Below are 23,894 nucleotides of genomic sequence, written 5' to 3' on the forward strand. Positions count from 1 at the left end.
CCGACCACAAAATGATTTGGCCCGGATGGAGAATGGAAGCCAATAAAACAAAGCAATGTGGTAGGCGATGCTATGGAGTGTGTAGGAGGAACAACAAAATGTCTAATAAGACAACACTGACAGTGCCGAGTGTGTGCATACTGAGTTTAATCACCTGGCAAAAAAGGAATTATTCTCTTTTTGGGGTCTTTTTGTCCTCCATCAATTGGAAATTTGTCAAGGATTCGCATCTGCAAAAAAGAAAAAAAATTAAGAAATAAAAATGAAAATGTAACACGAACATTAATTGTGGAGCAAAACTTTTTTAAAATCCTCCTTTCGAATACAATAAAGACATGAAAGGCAAGCAATTATAATCATGCAAATGCTTGATGGCAAAAAAAAAAATCAAACAAACTGTCAATTATCTATCGCGAGTTTAAAGTGGAGTAATCTGTGATGAGATACAGGAAAAGGGGGTCTGAAAATTCTCCAGCAACAACTGACCATTTTGTAACAGTACATGAGTTCAACACAGAGTATAATTATATATCATCTGAAAAACCATTTAAAGTGCAAACCATTTCACTTTGATAGCTGGGGCAGCAGGCAAGGTTACATCACCCTCTTATTTGAAAAAACCCTCACAAGGAAGCCACTTAAGCAGCTTAAAAAGCCATCAGGGTGCATAACAGGCACTTTGATGTTGACACTTGATACATACAGTGGGGCAAAAAAGTATTTAGTCAGCCACCGATTGTGCAAGTTCCCCCACTTAAAATGATGACAGAGGTCAGTAATTTGCACCAGAGGTACACTTCAACTGTGAGAGACAGAATGTGAAAAAAAAAATCCATGAATTCACATGGTAGGATTTATAAAGAATTTATACGTAAATCAGGGTGGAAAATAAGTATTTGGTCACCTCAAACAAGGAAAATCTCTGGCTCTCACAGACCTGTAACGTCTTCTGTAAGAAGCTTTTCTGTCCCCCACTCGTTACCTGTATGAATGGCACCTGTTTGAACTCATCATCTGTATAAAAGACACCTGTCCACAGCCTCAAACAGTTAGACTCCAAACTCCGCCATGGCCAAGACCAAAGAGCTTTCGAAGGACACCAGGAAAAGTATTGTAGACCTGCACCAGACTGGGAAGAGTGAATCTACAATAGGCAAGCAGCTTGGTGTGAAAAAATCAACTGTGGGAGCAATCATCAGAAAATGGAAGACATACAAGACCACTGATAATCTCCCTCGATCTGGGGCTCCACGCAAGATCTCATCCCGTGGGGTCAAAATGATCATGAGAACGGTGAGCAAAGATCCCAGAACCACACGGGGGGACCTGGTGAATGACCTGCAGAGAGCTGGGACCAAAGTAACAAAGGTCACCATCAGTAACACACTACAACGGCAGGGAATCAAATCCCGCAGTGCCAGACGTGTTCCGCTGCTGAAGCCAGTGCATGTCCAGGCCCGTCTGAAGTTTGCCAGAGAGCACATGGATGATACAGCAGAGGATTGGGAGAATGTCATGTGGTCAGATGAAACCAAAGTAGAACCTTTTGGTATAAACTCAACTCGTCGTGTTTGGAGGAAGAAGAATACTGAGTTGCATCCCAAGAACACCATACCTACTGTGAAGCATGGGGGTGGAAACATCATGCTATGGGGCTGTTTTTCTGCCAAGGGGACAGGACGACTGATCCGTGTTAAGGACAGAATGAATGGGGCCATGTATCGTGAGATTTTGAGCCAAAACCTCCTTCCATCAGTGAGAACTTTGAAGATGAAACAAGGCTGGGTCTTCCAACATGACAATGATCCAAAACACACCGCCCGGGCAACAAAGGAGTGGCTCCATAAGAAGCATTTGAAAGTCCTGGAGTGGCCTAGCCAGTCTCCAGACCTCAACCCCATAGAAAATCTGTGGCGGGAGTTGAAAGTCCGTGTTGCTCGGCGACAGCCCCAAACCATCACTGCTCTCGAGAAGATCTGCATGGAGGAATGGGCCAAAATACCAGCTACTGTGTGTGCAAACCTGGTAAAGACCTATAGTAAACGTTTGACCTCTGTTATTGCCAACAAAGGTTATGTTACAAAGTATTGAGTTGTATTTTTGTTATTGACCAAATACTTATTTTCCACCCTGATTTACGAATAAATTCTTTACAAATCCTACCATGTGGATTCATGGATTTTTTTTCACATTCTGTCTCTCACAGTTGAAGTGTACCTCTGGTGCAAATTACTGACCTCTGTCATCATTTTAAGTGGGGGAACTTGCACAATCGGTGGCTGACTAAATACTTTTTTGCCCCACTGTATGTCTATTTACAGCATCAATCTCTCAAGAGATTAAGCAGGGAGCGAAACAGAGCTAAACAATGAAAAACAACTGTTTTACAGTGAAGATTTCCTTCTGAGGGTAGCTGTCCCTAACAGTTTCAACATGATTCTCCTTGGATACGCATATTTTGTATTTGGTGAAGTTTTGATGAGTGCTAAAAAACAAACAAACATGCATTGCATGTGTGTTACATACTACAAACAAGAGTAGGTATGTATTTTGCCGCAGAAGGACATGGTTTTTGTTATTTTGCCTGTTTACACTACCACAGTGAATTTTAAATTAACCAGTAAGTATGTGATTGAAGTGTAGGCATTTGGCTTTAATTCAAAGGGTTTCAATAAGAAGTTTACATTAAATATTTAAAAAACTGCAACGCTTTTTAAACCCAGTCCCAAATCTCCAGAGGCACAAAAAGGAATGTTTTTAAAACCTGGATGAAAATCTCCTGCCTGAAGTCTACCCCAGTCTACCCCAGTAAATGTGGGTTCTTCTTTATACTCTGCCAGGCTTTTTCTCCAGCCACCTGGAGTTCCTGTTTGTGGATATTTCCCTTTGGTTGTGCATTTACTGAAAAACATGTTCATCTGGGTTGAGATCGTATTACTGGCTGAATCTGGCCACTTTTGGGCTGCTTTTGCTTTTGCACCATATGGCTGAAACTGAGCACAGAGTATATCCCTGTACACTTCAGAATTCACCCTGCTGCTTCTATTGGCAGTCACATCATCAGTGAACGTAGTGGGAACCATATATGGCAATGTCTTATTTCTCCACCATTTTTGACAGATGATATCGTGAGCTGTTTCTTTCCTTCTCCATACTTTTGTCTTGCCATCATTTACTTTGGTACAAGTTAACCTTGGTTTCATGGGTCTAAAGCAGTGCAGGCTCTTTTATGTTTATTTTCTGGCAACGTCTAATCTGGCTCTCTTGTTCTTGAGCGTAACCAGTTGTTTACACCTTATTGTAAACATTCGTGAAGGCGTCTCTTGATTGCAGACTTTGCAGACAATGATACACCTACCATCTTGATTTCTTGACTTGGTTACATGTTCTAAAGTTGTTTTTCTAAACCATGGAAATAATTCTGTCAACATGCACTTTAGCTGTCCTCTATGGTCTTTCAGGCCTTTTGGTGCTGCTGAGTTGGCAGCTTTATTCATTCTTTAAATAATGCACCAGACTGTTGACTTGGCCACTCAAAGTTTTTGCCATCTTTCTGAAAGGTTTATTTTTGTTTTTCAGCCAAACGATGGGCTCCTTCACTTGCACCGACCTCATATTTTAAATTACAGTGGAAAGCCATAAATACAAAGCCCATAAATTCCTTTGCCTCCAAATAACAATGGAACAGGCCTCACTTGGCCAGGAAACTACTGGTCAGTCAACTGTCCAATTGCGTTTGAGCCTCTGGGTATAAAATGGGTGTACTAACCTTAACAGTTCTAAACAGTTAATGCAAAATGCATGTAAAAACCCTTGAATAAAAGAAAGCTGACTGTCTGAACTTTCATCGCATGCTGACTGCCTGATTTAAAAAATCCATTGTGATGTGGTACTTTCAAAAGGAAAATATATCTTTGTCAAACAAATGATAGACCTTAACTGTAGTATCGTCTTTGTATTCACACGAGAGCATCTTACAGTAACAGGTTTAAGATGTAGATGTAACCACGCCTTAATTTTTCCTCCCTTGCCTTGTTCTAGATGTGCTTTACCAGCAAATTCTGTGAGTATCAAGCTGAAGCACACTCAACTGGGAGGAGAAGGAAAGGTCTCAGTTTAAACTGAGCCAAAAAGAAACCAGGTGGACAAACAGAATCAGGCTTGGAGGTTAAAGTTGGATCCAGTCTGTCTGGGTCTGTGGGAGTTGTTTGTAGGACTTGTGCAGCAAGAGGTGGTTTGGTTTGATGTTGTGGTTCTTTCGTTTCCACTTTAATCTGCTGGCTTTGCTGAATCTAAAAATTTCTCCCAGGGTATAGCATGTTCCCCCCTCTCCCCCAAACTACAGACTGCTAACAAGAAATGTTTTCCTTTGAAATGGACAGTCATCATTATTGTGTTTTAAGGGCAAAGCAAAGTGCAGAGTATAAAGAATCGTCCTGGTTAACCACACCTGCACATAGCCATGGTAAAATTCCTAATCTTACGGTGATTACAGTCTAATGCCGAGAAGGCACGACATCAAATATGTATGTAAACCAGACTGTGTAGTTTAGGATGCTATGGCAATAACATAACTTTACAGGCTAGGCTGTAATTCCTCCAAATCCCAGTAGTTATAACAACCATATTGTTTATTTGATACACAAAGCTACACGCTCATCATGTTATCAGGCTTACAGCTGGATGTAGCTGTGTACTCCCTCTAATACAGGAGTGTTCACTCAACACTTGTAAGAAACTGCCTCAGCTTTTCATTTGGGAGTGAGGATGACATCACTACTGGAGATCTACGTGGCTACACTCACAGCTCCATGGGACAGTTTGGAACAAAAATCTGATTGAAAACACTCCTCATATTTTGTTTACCTTTAATTCAGAGGCTTTGGGGAGCAGAGATGGTGTAATTAATCTATATTTCTATCCCACGCTCTGCCCAGGAAACTGCAGTGTATTTAAGTTGTAGCGTTAACACTGGGGAATGTCTATCAGGCAACAGGTGCTATGATGTAATGACATGTCCTGTCTCTTTCCACACTGTTTGGTAATCAGTGTTGTGAATAAATACCAGAGGAAGGAACTGCAATAAAAAGTCAATCATCAAACATATCTTTATTTTGTCACAATGATGTGAATTATGGTGACTGGAAAAAAACAGAAATAGCTTCTGTAAACTGTAATGATAATCTCTTGAGCCATTTAAAAATAACTGAGCTCACAGGAGAAAGGAAGAAGAAACCGACACAGACACTGAGCTGTAACAGAAGACAAAGAAACTGTTCTGAGATAGGAATGTCTGAGTGGGAAAACAATCAGATTTCATTGCTGGGGTGTGTTTTGACATCTTCTTTGCAGTTGTCTACTGCAGCGAGATCGTGGTGCAACACCCTTTTGGATAGAGTAATAATAACAATTTACTACAGTCATATTAAATATTTCAAAGAAATCTAGAAATTCCTATGAAACACCCCATGATTAAGCAGCAATGACTTAAAGAAATCATTTTCTATGTGACAGTCTCTCACAAGATTCTGGAGGAATGGCCCACACTTCTTTACAACGTTGCTTCAGTTCATGCATAGTTCTCTTAAGGTCCTGCCACAACATTTTAAGGTTGAGGTCTGGACTTTTTCTGAACCACTGCAACACCTTGATTCTTTTCTTTTCCAACCATTCTCTTGCTGCTTGGCATCATTGTGCTATTGTGGGACCCAGTTTCAATAAAGCTTTGGCTATTGGACAGATCGTCTCACATTGTGGCTTCAAAACAAGCCCAAATAATCACCCTTCCCTCACCATGCTTGACAGTCATTTAAGGTGCTGATATGCTTTGTTTTGTTATCACGATCTCATCTGTCCACAGGACAGTGTTCAACAAGACTTACTGTTTGTTCGGATGCACATTTCCAAGACAAAACCAAAGCGCTCACATTCTTTAAAGCAAAAGAGTCTTTCTCCTGACAGTTCTTTGGAACAAGCCAAACTTGTTCATATGCATTCCTGTTTTAACTGCACTGTTGTAAACTTTAACATTTAAAATGCACTTGATGCCTATAGAGTCTCAGATGTACAGTGGGGCAAAAAAGTATTTAGTCAGCCACCGATTGTGCAAGTTCCCCCACTTAAAATGATGACAGAGGTCAGTAATTTGCACCAGAGGTACACTTCAACTGTGAGAGACAGAATGTGAAAAAAAAATCCATGAATTCACATGGTAGGATTTGTAAAGAATTTATTCGTAAATTAGGGTGGAAAATAAGTATTTGGTCACCTCAAACAAGGAAAATCTCTGGCTCTCACAGACCTGTAACGTCTTCTGTAAGAAGCTTTTCTGTCCCCCACTCGTTACCTGTATGAATGGCACCTGTTTGAACTCATCATCTGTATAAAAGACACCTGTCCACAGCCTCAAACAGTCAGACTCCAAAGAGGCCAAGACCAAAGAGCTTTCGAAGGACACCAGGAAAAGTATTGTAGACCTGCACCAGACTGGGAAGAGTGAATCTACAATAGGCAAGCAGCTTGGTGTGAAAAAATCAACTGTGGGAGCAATCATCAGAAAATGGAAGACATACAAGACCACTGATAATCTCCCTCGATCTGGGGCTCCACGCAAGATCTCATCCCGTGGGGTCAAAATGATCATGAGAACGGTGAGCAAAGATCCCAGAACCACACGGGGGGACCTGGTGAATGACCTGTAGAGAGCTGGGACCAAAGTAACAAAGGTCACCATCAGTAACACACTACAACGGCAGGGAATCAAATCCCGCAGTGCCAGACGTGTTCCGCTGCTGAAGCCAGTGCATGTCCAGGCCCGTCTGAAGTTTGCCAGAGAGCACATGGATGATACAGCAGAGGATTGGGAGAATGTCATGTGGTCAGACGAAACCAAAGTAGAACTTTTTGGTATAAACTCAACTCGTCATGTTTGGAGGAAGAAGAATACTGAGTTGCATCCCAAGAACACCATACCTACTGTGAAGCATGGGGGTGGAAACATCATGCTATGGGGCTGTTTTTCTGCCAAGGGGACAGGACGACTGATCCGTGTTAAGGACAGAATGAATGGGGCCATGTATCGTGAGATTTTGAGCCAAAACCTCCTTCCATCAGTGAGAACTTTGAAGATGAAACGAGGCTGGGTCTTCCAACATGACAATGATCCAAAACACACCGCCCGGGCAACAAAGGAGTGGCTCCGTAAGAAGCATTTGAAAGTCCTGGAGTGGCCTAGCCAGTCTCCAGACCTCAACCCCATAGAAAATCTGTGGCGGGAGTTGAAAGTCCGTGTTGCTCGGCGACAGCCCCAAAACATCACTGCTCTCGAGAAGATCTGCATGGAGGAATGGGCCAAAATACCAGCTACTGTGTGTGCAAACCTGGTAAAGACCTATAGTAAACGTTTGACCTCTGTTATTGCCAACAAAGGTTATGTTACAAAGTATTGAGTTGTATTTTTGTTATTGACCAAATACTTATTTTCCACCCTGATTTACGAATAAATTCTTTACAAATCCTACCATGTGGATTCATGGATTTTTTTTTCACATTCTGTCTCTCACAGTTGAAGTGTACCTCTGGTGCAAGTTACTGACCTCTGTCATCATTTTAGGTGGGGGAACTTGCACAATCGGTGGCTGACTAAATACTTTTTTGCCCCACTGTATACCATATTATGGTGCCTTTGCCAATTCCACATCTTACTTTTGGTTCTCATTAACGTAGTTAATCTGGGTAATGTAGTTTGATCACATTTAGTTTATTTGTGTCTTAGGTGTCTCCTTGTCTTTTCCTACCAGGTGTTTCTCAGTTCTTGTCACTTCCTGCTTTTAGTATTACAACAAACAGGATAGGACTACATTAACAGCTGCTACACTTCCAGGTCTAATTTCAAGGAGAAATCTTGGTTATGTAGCTTAAAGAGAGAGAGAGAGAGGGGGGGGGGGGGGGGGGGGGGGGGGGGGGGTGTTAAAACCAAGGTAAAAAAGATCTAACTCTTGTCATTATGCTACACTATTACAATGCTAAATTGTTGCTGCATCATTTTAAATAACCTTTAAATAAAGGCCGTTCTGAATGTGTGATACCAATGTTGGAGAAAAATAACCCTTCAAAGCTTTTAAAGTCCTGATTCATGTCAGGAATGTAGGACAGAGAAATTATAATGTAGACAGGGTAGAGCTCACTGCTGGCCTAGTCACTCAATCCCAAAATAATGACAACTAAGGGATTTTGGAGAGGTTTCTGTCCAAAAGGAAACCAGGCCAGCTTGCACACGCCACAATCCCCCCTGTGGAATGCTGTGACCCATGCGACCTATACGCTGTGGTTTAAGGGTGTGTGTGGAGGGGGAGACCACACTCGCTTGACACACTGACCAAATCTGCTCACGTCAAACATGTGCAGGTCAATAACATTTCCCTTTGACGACAGAAACAGTGCTTGATGAAATTCAGGCTCAGCAATCTTCTAGCGTAGAAACAAATGTCTCTAAACCAAGAAATCAATGTGCTTAACTCTGCACATGCATTACAAAGAGTGCACTTCACTTTACGTCAGCAGAAAAGACAAAGGGGGGAGGAATCAGATAAAAAAGGTGACGGGATCCTGGTAATTTATGATAACTGCTTCCCAAAGGAGCAGTTATGAACTATCTTAAGTGTGCTGGAGAGGTTTGAAACTTCAGCAGTGAGTGCATTTTTGGATGTCAAATTGGCAGTAAAAGAAAATACTTCATCTTTAAAAAGACAATCAGCCAAACAGCTTGTTGATGACAATGATTTGTATATAGCCAGCTTTAAATTACTAAAACGATTTTAGACACGGTATGAAAAATTGATTAAAAAGGCGTTTCTTGTTCTGTGACCTTATTTAGCTTTTCAACTTGAATTCATGGTTATCTGATGAGATCATGGTCACATTTGGCCCCCCTCTTTTCAGCTTCTTGCGAACACAAAACACGCAATTGTGCTACGAAAAGAGAGCAACTGTGAAGAGTTTGGAAAAGACTGTAGGTGTCAGTTGGCAGACACACAAACAAGCTCAAACTCATTTGAGAATTGAGTATTTGAAAATTCAGATGACAACGAAACCTTTATTGTTGCAAATTATTGCTTCTGAGGCATCCAATAGCTGTCTTATCTTATTATCTTATATCTTTAAAGTCAGGGTGACAAAATTGCTCTTTACCACAACCCCCAACCTACAAGAGCCTCCCTTTTGAATCGAATGCATTTTGGGACTGGCCTTACTGCATTACTTAAGCTGCATAGTCCTTTAGTATTCTTACTGACTTCAATTCTAAAAATGTATTAAGCAATCCATACTATATGCAACATATATACAAACAAATGCCCTAAACCTAACCATTCTGTATTGACAGCTGCAGACTGTTGTTCTTCATGATTACCACAACCAGACAAACATACCCTGGCAACAGAGATCCATGCACAAGACTAATGTTTACAAAGACAGGCGAGGAGGTCTGTTTCAGTCAAACAGACCAGGGCAGACTTTTCCTGGCTATTAGCAAGAGACAAGAGAACAAAGGGTTTCCTACAGTCAGCCCACCAGAGCCAATGTGCTTTACTGCACTTTGAGAGGGCCATTGGAGAAGGTCCACAGACGGCCTTTTACAAGAAAAGGACTTAATGCACTCATTTAGGGTTTAACTCTAACTTTCTTTCTAAGAAACAAACTATAGTATACAAAAAGGCAGATACAACACCCATTTCCAAAACAAAACGTTGATGCTGTGTAGAATCTAAATGAAAACAGAGTGCAATGATTTCACAAAACTCATAAACCCTTATTTTATTTACAACAGGGCATAGAAAACATATAAACATTTTAAACTAAGACATTTTACAATTTCATTAAAAGAATGTTTTGGGGGTGCATTAATGCCTAAGAAAATGGGACCTTGCATAATTGGAAAGACACACCGGTTCTCAGTCCCCAAACATTTACAGACTTTGAGAAAAATACCAGTTTATAAGATTTGTAAATCACTGGATTTTTTTTTTTTAATTTACATTTTACACAGCCTCCCAACATTTTTGGAATTGGGTTTGTATTTTACTGCTACAGGATCCTGTAGAAGAGCCTCAGAAGTTTGCCCCATACTGCATTCTGCATTCTGAGGTCATGTTTTTTCCTGCATCTGGTGACTGGATTTCCCCTATTTTCCTATTTCCATGCAGTCGCCTTAAATAAGACCTTCACTAAACAGGAGCTGAACAGAAAGACATTGACTGAAAGGTCAAACTGGCCTTGCGGAGTTTAATGTTGCAATACAACAACATATAAGACATATTAGAACCATTCTTAATACAAAACATTGAGCTTTTGGGCAACTGCCTGTGCAACTATGAATTAAATCTGTAAAATTATTTTGTAGTCGTTGCAGTGTAACGTACCTGTAGGTCAAAGAATTTGCTGTACCTTCTGTAGATGACATGGGAAGTGGAGTCTGAGTAAGTAACATTGATAAGGTACACCTGCAGAGAAAAGAACAAACAAAAGAAGCCCATTAGGAACAATATCCCTTTGTCAGAGACAACATGGCACCGCTTTACCCCTTTCTGACTTTACTTCAAAGGATCATCAAAGGTCAAATAAATTCATTATGTTTCTCTTTGTCAGTCACACATTGGAAAGCCATCAGGGGGTCAATGAGAGGGCCAATAGATTTGAAGCATTGTGTCTCATTAAAAACATGCATATTGAATTACTCTTGTGTATTTAAGTGCAGCCGATTGAATGCAGCTGATTCAAATATTTCACAAGTACAAATATTGAATGCGGCGGTTTAATAAACGCTGTAAGCCTGTTATTTTCTTTGCTGTACATGAATATGAGACTCTCATTAGTTTTCATTTTTGAGTTTTACATTACCAGTGTCTCATGAGTCCACCGTTTGAAGGGGAAAAGTTGCTTCCGTTGTGTCAAGTTCTGCCAGTTCTACCACCACAAAAGATAACAAGGAAAGGAAGTGCTGACTCATGCTAAAGCGCAAACAGGAGTATCCTTTCCTTGGCACAAATCGGTCACTTACAAAATACTCCCAAAATAAATTTTTTATTTACCTCAACAATAAAGAGCCCCAAAAACAACTGCACTCACCCTGAGGTTCGGAAACAGATGGCTACACCTAATACATTTTCATCTAAACCCATGGCGCAGAGTGTTTATAAAAGCATCATTTACACATATGGTGGCAAGCTGCAAGGACATCAGTTACTAGTTTGAAATGAAGTCTTCTGCTTATTACAAAAGAGTTTTCCAGCAGCTCGCTAATTAGACACAGACAGCCCAAACTCTCTCATATTAGGCAAAAGCACGGTTCACTTCAGAAGCGGAGGGGTTGCAGAATATTATCAGAATATTAATTTGCCATCTGGAGAAGCTGGGACGGAATTAAACCACTAACCTTGCAATTAACAGATGGGTAGCCACAGCTGCCAAGCTAATATTTGATGTCACTTTTGGTAATTTAAGGTGATCTCTACACAGTAGTGATATAATGTGTGACACTTTAAATGTCATGTTTCAGTTGTATTTATATTTATATTTATGTTTATTGTTATGTTATGTTATTCTGATTTTTAAATAATAATAATAATAATAATAACAATAATAATATTTTTCTTCTGTTTCATGTATAATTGCTTACACACATGATTTCAGGAGAAATGTATAGCACCTGTGTAGTTTAGGAAAGAGAGCTTACACAAGAAACCACACATGACACTCACTAACTGAATGCACCATGCTATTTACTGAGGTATTCACACTTTGGCACAATCAAATGGCACACAGACTTGACTCTAGCTAGTTTTGTAATTTTCCATCAGTTTTCAATTGTTTCCAGAGTGGGTTTGTTCATTTCAGCTTAGCTTTGTTTTAATCAGTTTCAGTGTTTTAGCCTTTTTAATCATTATAATAGGGTGTTCTTTGTCAGGAGCTGACAAAGTAATTTGTAATACCAAATTACAACACAATCACATTTTGTAAAGGCTGTTGACTCACAGTCATGCAGACCTCCCAAGCCTTACTAAACAGATGCATCAAAGCCTCCTCAGGCTTGGTTAACTAATTTGACCAAAGACTAAAACTAAAGACATTTCATGTTTCTTCTTTTTCAACATGGAGGTTGAGTTAACTAGAAAAAACACTGCTTAAACCAGACCACATGCATTGGATATTTGCATTCTTCTTTCCGTGTTTAGCTGAGCTCAGAGCAATTGTGTAATTCTGTTGTTCACACACATTCACGAAGCTGTGAGAGTTTAAATACCTCGATTGGTAGTCACAGCTGATAAGCATGCACTTACTGTAAATGTGTAAGTATCTAGTTACCAGGAGTGTTAATATAGTAAACAGAGGATTTGACATCTCCTCTACCATAAGCACCCTTTGGAAGTATATGTAAACAAGGCTTAGTTGCTATGTACTCTTTGGCACCACTGCTACAACTGCCTGGAAGGAAGTCACACTTGGACAGTTGAGACAAAAGACAAAGGGCTGCTTCTTTCCTCTCTCAATACCGGATAAGCATTCCAGTTGCTTAGCTCATATATAATGAGATTCCCTCTGGGGGACTTCCCAGTCAAACCTCACCTCCGGCTTTAATCCCAAGAGAAAAGGTCTGTGCCCTGTCTTTAGCTGCCTTGGGGACCCTCCCTCAGCAGGAGATGGATGATTCAATTGATCCCAACTCTCAGGTTAATTAATCCAATTGGACCTGATGGGCTAATTGATTTTTTTTGCTGTCCCACTGAGACATGGTTCAACTGTTATGGCTCAACAGTTTGAGTGAGATAACATTAAGGCCAGAAAGTCCACAGCTTAAAAGCAGCTCTTAGAGGCTATAATAAAGAATCCTAACAGGCACAGAAGGAGTTTAACATCCTGACACATCCTGACAGAATTACATTAGCATGTAAGCATACTAATATTTTTTAAAGGAGCACTTGTATGCAGTTAGTTTTAATGTCAAGTATTTAACTATAAATAAAAGCACAGGAAAAAATGCACATTTTGAGTTTGTGAATGAAAAATCAAGGTCTAGGATTCATCGCTTTTCACAGCCATACTGTCAATACCTAAAATTTCTGGTTATTCAATGCAATTGTATTTATATAGCACAAAATCATACCAAAGGTGATGTGAGGTAAAGACCCTGCAGTAATACAAGGAAAATCTGCAAATTATCCATTTCCAAAAAACATTGTTCTTAACATTATTAAGCATTATACACTTTTAATTACACCCATATTAATTTTTGCCAAATATGGTCAGTGGACTGGTACTTATATAGTGGCTTTCTACTCAATTTTGGCAAGAGTCACACAATCACACACACATACATTCACACACCTGTGAAGTACTTTAACTAATATTCAAACAGACATTCACACAGTGGACATTCACAGAGTAGTATTTGGGGTTCGGTGTTATTTGTGTGAACTTGGTATTTAAAATATATATAAACAAAGATGTCCTGTAAAGATCACCTTTCAGTGACAAAACAAACATGCTGCACTTGCTGATGATAAGACTGTAATTACATTGTCATCCTAAAATGCAAACATAAAGATGAGTAAGACCTGTCCAGGGCGTACCCCGCCTCTCGCCCTATGACAGCTGGGATAGGCTCCAGCACCCCCCGCGACCCTGAAAAGGATAAGCGGAAGCGAATGGATGGATGGAAAGATGAGTAAGCACTTGGCAACTGTTAAAAAGAGACATGGCAGGCTCGGGGAGGGGCCAATTTTGGGCAAAGGTTTCTTCCTGTTAAAATGAATTCATTCAAATAATCATAATAACTCATAATAATAATAATAATAATTTCACACAACACTTTTATGTACGCCTAGCTGCTTTGCGTAACATATTCATACCACAGACTTTCACACGCAGACACTGAGTGAAAGTATCAGGAGCTACTTCGGGTTTAGTATGTTTCCCAGGGATACTTGAACATGCATACTTGGAGGAGCCAGGGATCCTTTCCAATTGGTAGGTGACCCACGCTACTACTCAAGTCCAAACCAACAGCACCTGGTATTCTCAGGGAGTCTCCCATCGAAATCCTAACTAGGCCCAAACTTTCTTTTCTCCTGAGATCGGATGAGATCAGGTGTACTCAGAAAGGTATGGCTCTAAGCCATGTCTTAATGACTTTATCATATGAAGAGATATTTTGGACAGTTGAGACATTTCTTGCCTGATTATACTTCTATTCTCAGAGTTTCTCTCTTATCATGTTATGCTATCAAGAATATAAGCATGCGAGCATGTTCAACATGGACGGTCAACATATTATACCTATCACGAGAGGCCAGGCTCCAAGCAGACTAGTATAACACGAATGACAACTCAGCTGTCACAGACGGTCTCAAACCATCCATGTTAACAATAAGATGTAATGTGGGCTTAAGATTGTGACCTTGTAATTTACGTAACCTTTTTTCTGAGAAAGTGAAACTCATAGACTATTTCTACTACTAGTGAATCAAGAATATTCGTGTATTCAAGTGATGTAATTTTAAACTATGCTTCGGTTCTGCCAAAGATTTCTTCCTGTTAAAGGGGATTTTAAACAAGGGTTTTAAGGGATTTTTTTAACTGATCCACCCATAATACCAGTTCCAGTGTTATCAAAAATCGAATTTCCCAGAGGAACCCACCCGAGGGATTAATAAAGTTCTATCTTATCTTATCTTATCTTATCTTAAAAAGGAAAGGTTTAAGCCTGGTCTTAATAGTAGAGAGAGTATCTGTCTCCTGAATCTAAACTGGGGAGCTGGTTCCACATAAGAAAAGCCTGGAACCTAAAAGCTCTCCCTCCCAGTCTACTTTTAAATAATGTTGTCAGGAGAAGGATTTTACATTTGATTCTGCATTTAATGGGGAGCCAATAAAGAGAAGCTAATATGGGAGAAATATGGTCTCTTGTTCTAGTCCCTTTCAGTAATCACACCTCAGCACTCTGGATCAGCTGAAGGCTTTTTAGGAAGCTTTTAAAACAGCCTGTAACGAATTACAATAGTACAGCATAGAAGTAATACACGCTTTAACTACTAACTACTAATCCCAAACTACCAGGAACTGCAGTAATAAAATGGAAATTCAAATTTTAATTTGATGGGTCAACCCCACATTTTTCCCTTGTCGCCACTTGTTGACAAGAGACCACAGCCAGTTTCTAAGCCTGTTTGACTGGGGTTTTGCATAGCTTAGTCGCTAGAGCGTTAAGTCTCAGCGATGACGAGCAACACAACCTGAGAAGTTAAACAAGTTTGTGTGCCACAGTGACTCGTATTTCACACAGCTAACTCAGCTATCAGAGGAGACTTGGCCCTCACTTCGGTCAGACAAAATGATCAGGTAATCATTGACTTTTCTGTCATATGCCGTTTGTATAAAGACAATAATGTGCTTTAACCTCCTAGGACCTGGCGTTCACATATGTGGACATCACATTTTGGGTTATTTAGACCAAAATACTGAATTTTGCTTTGCTTTAGGAGGTTAATTTTGTTACAACTTGTATTGGTTTAGACAAGATAAGCTGAGATGATGTTTGAATGAGAACTTTTCTGTCATTCTAAGAAGTCCTGAAAAAGATTCTTAGCTTTCAAATACACTATCACTGAGAGACTCTATTCCTTTACAAGTTAACTATAAGAGGAAATAAAGATAAGTTATAAGTCAAACAATTTTAGCATTAAAGCTAGAATGATATAATACTAACGCTCTGTGTGTGTGTGTGTGTGTGTGTGTGTGTATTGGGGGGGGGGGTTTCTGTAGCATTATGATTTATTATTCATTGAATTTGCATTTTATCACAGTTAATAGTTCGCTAGAAAACTTACTGTTTCGCAGACGTTTAAGAAATAACAGTGAAGAAAACAGGATGATCTGCTTCTTCTAGCGTTTCAGTGAAATGGAAGATTGTTTCTAGTGACAATATCCATTTCAGTCTTTGTCACACCTGTTCAAGGTGAAGAGTTCAGGTTATGTTCAAAATGCTGACTTTAAGTAATTTGATTATATGGACATTTTGCATGCAATTTTGTTACATAAGTATAATGTCAAAAGTAAATTTATTAGAATATGATCAAATTAAATGTACTTGATTGGTATATATTCAGTTTATTCCGAACTAATTTTAATGATATATTATTTTAGTAAAAACACCTTTGATTTGATACATTTCAGTTGATGAAAGTTTTGTTGAGGGCAAAGAATCATGTTTTTGATTGTGAATTTTCTGTAGCTAGTTTTATTATGCTTGTTTCCTTTGTCTACACTGAAGTCAGCAGCAGAATTAGCACATTGTTTTTATTAACTGATTTGGTCAGCTTTTAGGACTTTTAAGCACTTTTACTTTTTAATATACTTCTGTCATTTATGGTGTAACCTAAGAATGGTTACATTTAGTTAGACACAGTTTTAAATGTTTTATTATATAATTACAGAATATCCGGAGCTTTTTGAAAAATGTCAAATAAAATAAAAAATGTTTAATCCGATATAAACCATGATTCCAAAATCTGAATTCCTCCAAAGAAGTTTCAATAAGAGATCAATCCTAAAATGTAACACAACAAAATGTACTGTTCCTATATCAGTTATATTAAGCTATTATTTTTTATTAACCTCCTTATCAAAGAGGACTGCAGGTAGTTGGGGAAATCAAAGATTGAGTCACTCTGATTGACTCCAAGCCCTCTAGGACGAATTTTTGTCATTTTTGCAAATAACAGCTGTGTAATTTAAAGGCAGAAATATTATCAACAAGCTGCAATCAATCCAAGTCAGTCTGTGCCAGTGAGTGCAACTCCTCTGCAATACATCTCTTTGTAATAGTGGACTCGAGTCAGCTGGGCAGTAGCTGGTTAATTCTGGCTATACTCCTGTATAAAAGCAAGGTTGCCTGGTAGTTTGATAGTATGTCATCACTGGTAACATCAGTGATGTGCTTTTCAGAGGCCTACCTTCAAAGCGTCAAATCACAACAAAAGTTCCCTCAAGGTGCTTTACATTGTAAGGTAAAGACCTTACAATGTTACACAGAAAACAGAAAACCTCAAAATGAATATGACTCCCTACCAGTAGAGATTAATAATAACACATAATTAAATGCAGAGAGGTGTAAAAACACATAGTGAGTGAAAAAGGTGACTGAAGAAGAAACATTTAATGCTTCATGGGATGTTCATCTCCCAGCAGCCTAGACCTAGTGCAGCGTAACTAAGGGAGGATTCAGGATCACCTGATCCAATCCTACCTATATGCTTCATCAAAAAGGAAAGTTTTAAGCCTAAACTTAAAAGCAGAGAGGGTGTCTGTCTTCCAAATCCAAACTAGAAACTGGTTCCACAGAACCAGCCTGAGAGCAAAAAGCCCTAATGGGGTGATACGGTACTATAAGGTCATTAAATTAAGATGGGCCCTGATTATTCAAGAGCTTGTATGTGAGGAGTTGGATTTTCAATTCATTTCTGGTTCAACAGGGAGCCAAGTCAGAGAGACCACACTTCATTTTTAGTTAGTCATGCATTAGACACGGCCTATAGAAACTATGCTATGTATGTACGATATGATATGTTTGTAGTACCTGAATGTCTTAAGGCGTTATTTATTGATACATGCCTGATTGAAATTTCTGTTGAGTGACTATTTTTTTTTTTTTCACTGTTTCCAGGGCCGGCCACATCGGAATTGTTATGCTCTTAGGATCACTTCTCTCTATTGTTTTTTTTCTTCAATATTATAGCGACACTGAAATGTTCCGCTCACCAAAACTTGTAAAAATGTATAACAATTCCTATAAATACTCATTCCCAAAATGTGAACAAAACATGGCTGCTGCCAGAATCTCAGGCTTCGATGGTTTCCCTGATATACTTAAAGACTTTCTTTACTATCGTCACTGTCGCTATTTTCCCATGATTCTGGACCTTCCTGACAAATGCGGAGGCATCGAAGAACCTGAAGACATCTTCCTTCTGCTTGTAATTAAAAGCTCCCCCATGCATTATGAACGACGTGAAGTGCTGCGAAAAACCTGGGCTCAAGAGAGGTCATACAAAGGTTTGCGGATTCGAAGGATTTTCATCCTTGGAACAATGGGTAATGACTTTGAGAAAGAGCGATTGAACAAACTCCTCAAAACAGAGCACCAGGAACACAATGACATCCTCCAATGGGACTTTCGAGATACATTTTTTAATCTCACTTTAAAGCAGGTTCTATTCCTCAAATGGATGAAAAGGAACTGTCAACAAGTTAATTTTTTGCTAAATGGTGATGATGACGTTTTTGCCAATACGGACAATATTGTGGACTACCTCCATGGTCGCCGTGAAAATAATGGAAGCCAGCATCTGTTTACTGGTTTTCTGATAAAGAATGGATTTCCTGTAAGATGGGACAGGAGCAAGTATTTTGTTCCATCTCAAGTATATGAAAAAAATGTTTACCCCAACTATTGTGGTGGTGGGGGCTTTCTTTTGTCCAGCTTTACAGCTTTAATGATACATAGCTATTCCAATGCCATTCCACTTTTTCCTATTGATGACGTTTATATGGGAATGTGCCTGGAAAAAGCAAAACTGGCACCAGCACCTCATATCGGTATAAAGACATTCGGATGGTACATTCCCTCCAAAAAAATAGATCAATATGATCCTTGCTATTTTAAAGATTACCTCTTGGTACACCAATTCTTTCCTAATAATATGTACCTTATGTGGCATCAAATAAATGACCCTAATCTGAAATGTGGTGTCACAAATTCGACTAGGACGATCCAAACTTAAACTTACGGTTAGTGATATTGCATTTTATGACTTTAAGTCACAGCAATCATTGAATTATGTAAAAGTTTTAAACTGATATATCACGTTTGCCCATATAGACAGTCAAATGTGAATTGAGTTGAGGTAAGTCTTCAGATTGGGAGGTAATCTCCAGCTTTTGAATATAGTCTAAGGGTCGAAAGTGTTTGTCATGTTTTCATATGTTGCAGGTAATCCACAAACACAGTTATGTTCACTGCGAGTAGGCCAAATTCAAGAAAGTGGGTTGGTGCTCGGGGGCACTAGTATTTGAAGTATTCATCTGAAGTATTAATTAATTACTTTTCCTGCTTTAACTGTGACTAGGGATGCACTATTATTTAACCAGTAATGACATTTGAGGTCAGAGTGAAAAAAATGCATTTATTGAAGGCAACTTGTGATTTTTATCTGTTTGTAACGTTAATGCAGTGTAGAATTGAAATACTTTTTAGTTATTTGTTTGTAGTTGTTTTGTTTAAAGTAGGGGTTTGTTTGTTTCAATGGGGCAAAATGTTTGTTAATGAATAACAAACACGAAATAAAAAGGAGACTACTTGTCAACCAAAACGTTATTGTAAAGAGTGATCTGTTCATCCATTAATATGATATATTTAAGTGAATTTGGGTAGTTGTTGTGTAGATATGTATGCTAAGTTTGGTGTTGTGTTAGTTCAAATCCATATTAACCCATTCTAGCCTCAACAAGAAGTAAGGCTCAAAACTTAAATTACAGGTTTGACATCTACAGCATACACATTTGCTTTGTAAATGAGCTCTCCTTTGAGGAAAAAAAACATATCAGTTACCAATGGTCCCAGCTTAACAGAATTTAAATAAAGTTAATCCCTGGGTTAGCTCGTTCTCATCTAACATTCAAACATGAAAACATCACTTTTTCTGCACTTTAGATTGTTAGGTGAACAATGAAAAGCAAAAAATCACTTGGGAAACAGGGCACCACAGTTAGTCTGCATGCCATATACACAATTAAAAGATTAAATATATATGTGTGTAAAAAATATAGCTGCAAATCCCTGACTACTACTTTTGCTACGTCTATTTAGACGATGGCGCTGCTTAGGGTGCAGCCCAAGTCTTAGGATCCTCATCCAGCTGGCTGTCACGTATATGTGATTTCAGTTTGTTTGTGTTTTTAAGCCTCAGTGCATGCTGTCGGCTCTGTCAGACGTCAGACACAGTGACACTGTATTTTACAGGCAAAAATAAAATACTGGTGTTTTTCAGGCACGACAGTACAGCACTAAGCAAAAGCTTGCAAGAAGACTATTACTTTAAACATTTTTTAAAACACAATTACTTTAGTTTATTAAAATACCCAAATAAATCAAAGCATCTGATATTTTTTAAATGACCTGATATTAAATCACTGTTGTCAAGTATATACAAAATCAAATGTAATAGGTTGTATCTACATTTCAATCAAAGCCATGTGGTGACAAAAAATACAACGCCTCAGATCACCACAGTCATAAAGAGACATCTTCTGGGTACCATGAATGTCTCTATTTAAAAAATTAAATTAAATTTAAAAAAAAAAAAAAAACACCAGGTCCGTTCAACAGCTGTTTGGTGAAAGTAATGGACCCTCAGAGCAACACTGGCGTCCACAGAGCTGCATAGCATGGGTTAAATTTCCACAGAGACAATACACAATAACTGCACTGGTGATCTACTTGAACAAGAACAGAACAGAGAGAGAGTATACAACTTACATAGTGCTTCGAAGGATTCCTTCTTTTCTGCACGTCCACAACATTTACGTCAAGGAAGGTGCGGAACTGCATCTTGACAAGCGAACAAGATTTGCACCAAACACAATACTACAGTTTGCACCAACGATGTTCACCCATGAAAACTTGGTTGCTTGTAGTAGAAGCGCAAGAAGAAGAAGAAAGAGTTGAGAGGAATGAAAAGAAATAACTTTCCTCTTTCAGGCTTTGGGTGCATCCATGAAATTACAGTGTCAGACGGCCTCGGAGCATCTGGACTCCTTGTGAAACATGACAACGCAATAAAACTGGCGTCTAATCAGACTTCTCCTCCTTCGGGAGGGGCTGCGCCGCTGCTGTTGCCAAAAAACGGGGGGCAGTCTGAGCAGTACAGCGATTTAATATGTAGGCTATGGGGCGGTCCTGCTTCAGCTGGCTGGACACACCACACGGGACCAAGGAGGTCACACTGTTTTCAAACAGGTTCTTGGATTTGTTGGTCATCCCTAAAGTGACTGATAGTTTGGGTGAAATGTGAATAGTGAAAAGACACATTTCCTCTCCATAAATGGGCGATGGGCTGAACTGCTGTATAAGATGAAACATCTGTAGTTTTTTTTTTTTAATGATTTTGAAACGCTTTTTTGCAACAATAAACAGTCAAGAAAACAGTCCGTGTGTCTGAGCAGGCACGGACATTGACCGTGTTCGCTACTTGCAAACAAACAGGCAATTTGTCTAGTTGGCTGACGCGTATATACTTGTCTAATTTGGCTATCGCTTCCAAGTTATACATTAGATTTCCGACAGCACCTAAAGCAGCCAGCATACCGTTGCTCCCTCCTTGTGGAGACACGAGGTAAAGCGCGAGGAGGAGGTAAAGAGAACAATTCATTATTATTCCCACATTGTGGCGCTGCAGAACATAAGTGGTCTGTTTGCGTTGTCCTCCTGTCTAGATAAATTTCCTTCCTGTTTGTGCCTTATCCTATAATAAATCTTTCCTTATAATTTATGACAGGTATACTGTTTATAACATCTAGTAACATAGTAACATACAAAAAAAACACAGACATAGATATTTTTGCACCACTTTTTGAAACTGAGTCATGCTGGAACATTTCTCAGTCTGCTCCACAGCTTCATTCCACATACAGTAATTCAAAACCTTTTTTGTGTCGTCCTAATATGCTGCTTTAAAAACAACAACAACAACAACAATAATAATAATAATAAACTGTTTTAAAACTACTTATTTTTACTTTGCACATTTCTGAAGTGACCATATTTAGTAACGCCTTTACATTCCCTCTAGAACAAAAAGGTTTTGTGTCATATGCGAATATTGCTAATGTTGACATATCAGATGTGTGTAACGTAATTTCTATAAATAATGACATTTGTATTCTTAATAGGCTCCCAACATAGACTAAAGTATATTATTTGAATGTTTTGCTCACTGTAGGCAAGTGAAATATTATAATTTTTTGGCTGTTATCAAATTCAGATTAGAGATGAATACTCTGCTATATATTTTAGGCTGTACCACAGCATTATTTCTAATGTAAGTATCAACCAGTTAAAATGCTTTTTTCGGGTTAACTGGTAACTCTATAAAAGTAGTCCACTTTTAATTTTACTGTAGTTTTTACTGTTTAGCTGTTAAAACCAGTGAGAAGTAAAAAAGTGAAAGACAATTTTATTTTACAGTGAAATCCAAAGATGAGTTGTGATGCACTGAGTTTTGTTGCTAAATGTGAAAACTAATGACTAATAAACTAATTAAACTAATATTACCAGGTATTCACAAAATGAAAAATAATAGAATTAGAATAGAATAGAATTCAACTTTATTGTCATTGCTCATGCACAGGTACAGGGCAACGAAATGCAGTTTGCATCCATCCAGAAGTGCTTTAGTGATATAGATATATTACAATATATACTAGCAATAATATAGATATGTAAGTATATTACAGAAATGGGTCTATTATGGTATGTTATAATGTACACGGTATGAAGTATGTTGTGAATAGTATGTACAGGCTGTAGTGAGTACAACTATGTACAAGATATGAACAGGATATAAATATGAAAAACTATACAGAATATGAAATAAATAACTTTACAGAAATCTGAGATATACAGTTATACAGAAATGGGAACTATGCAAGTTGTAAACAGTTGTAGGGTTAAAAAATAAATAAATAAATAAATATTTTTAAAGAAAAAAAAAGGGGGGGGGGGGGGGGGAAGAATTCTACCATTTTCTCCTCTTTATGCCAACAGGAGGACCACAACTGGCATGCGTGGTAGAGGCGAGGGGGCTGAGCCCGGCTGAGCGGAGCACGTCCTGCTGGGGAGGAAATAGCCGCTACCCAGCTGCGTCAAGCTAACTAGAAATAGACCTGCTGACAGCGGAAATCTATTTTTATCCTCCGACGTAAAAGCGTCCACTCTGTTGTTTTGCTCAAGTCAACCAGTCTGTTTCTCGTACTCCAAAGTGAACCAGTGAAGCGGACCGGTTCGGTAAAATCACGTTGATACTGCGTTTACGCCACCTATCGTACATTGAAACGCCTAACCATCGAGGTTTAAATTCGGTCTTGTCACGCAGTACCGTCACACAATGTATTACTATAAAATGTGATTATAATCCTATATATTCTATCGTAATATACTTATATTTGATCTAACGTGAATAATGTATGTAAATTATAATTGGTTGTTTATTTAGATGCGGAATATATAGTGTACAAAGCCACAGCAAAAATACATCTTAGCTCAGAAAGGCAGATGTAATATGACATCCATGACCACCTAACTCCAAACGCTATAGACCCTTGTATAGTTATGACGTAGGCAGTCGAAGGTCTATTATAGATTTTCTTTTTGTCTTATAAGTTTAATATGTGAGGGGTTTTTAAAACCCTTTATTGTATTAGTCAACTAAGCTTTTCACCTGGCAGCCATTTTGGTCATTCCTACGGGAAGTTATTCTGGCAGTTATTTTGAAGCATCATCTAAATCAAATGGTATTTTTATTTTAGTAGTCAGTGGGACAGAAAAACTTTTAATGTGTAGTAGTTTTTTTTATGTCATTTAAAAGCTATGCTAACTGTATCACAAAACAAGTTTAGAAGTTTGTGGTTTTTTAACTTTTTTCTGACATCAATAATTAAAACAAAATATCGCTACCATTTTTTTTTTTGACGAAATTGAAAAAATAAAGCGAAATAATGTAAATAAAAAGGTCTGCGTAACAGTTGCGTTTTATTTTGAAAGACTTTAGCGGAAATATCGAGAGCTG

At 38.6% G+C, this 23,894-nt stretch overlaps 2 protein-coding genes across 3 annotated transcripts in view; one reads left to right on the top strand and one right to left on the bottom strand.

Moving 5' to 3' along the window:
* Nucleotides 1-20,966, bottom strand: part of LOC101485065 (SH3 and PX domain-containing protein 2A) — a 61,149-nt gene extending 40,183 nt beyond the window's left edge. For both annotated transcript variants that reach the window (XM_004551549.6, XM_004551548.6), the window contains exons 1-3: nucleotides 20,588-20,966; nucleotides 10,419-10,499; nucleotides 155-230 (exon numbers count right to left, since the gene is read on the bottom strand). In XM_004551549.6, coding sequence (XP_004551606.3) covers nucleotides 155-230; nucleotides 10,419-10,499; nucleotides 20,588-20,659 — 229 coding nt within the window. In that variant the 5' untranslated portion in view covers nucleotides 20,660-20,966. The remainder of the gene's footprint in view (nucleotides 1-154; nucleotides 231-10,418; nucleotides 10,500-20,587) is intronic.
* LOC105940915 (N-acetyllactosaminide beta-1,3-N-acetylglucosaminyltransferase 3-like) lies at nucleotides 15,272-19,409 on the top strand. Its single transcript, XM_012919276.3, has 2 exons — nucleotides 15,272-15,393; nucleotides 17,717-19,409. Exons 1-2 carry the CDS (start codon nucleotides 15,386-15,388, stop codon nucleotides 18,831-18,833), a joined length of 1,125 nt encoding a protein of 374 aa, XP_012774730.2. The 5' UTR covers nucleotides 15,272-15,385; the 3' UTR covers nucleotides 18,834-19,409.
* Nucleotides 20,967-23,894: the final 2,928 nt, after the last annotated feature.

Source organism: Maylandia zebra, linkage group LG13 (assembly GCF_041146795.1).
Source record: "Maylandia zebra isolate NMK-2024a linkage group LG13, Mzebra_GT3a, whole genome shotgun sequence".
Lineage (NCBI taxonomy): Eukaryota > Metazoa > Chordata > Actinopteri > Cichliformes > Cichlidae > Maylandia > Maylandia zebra.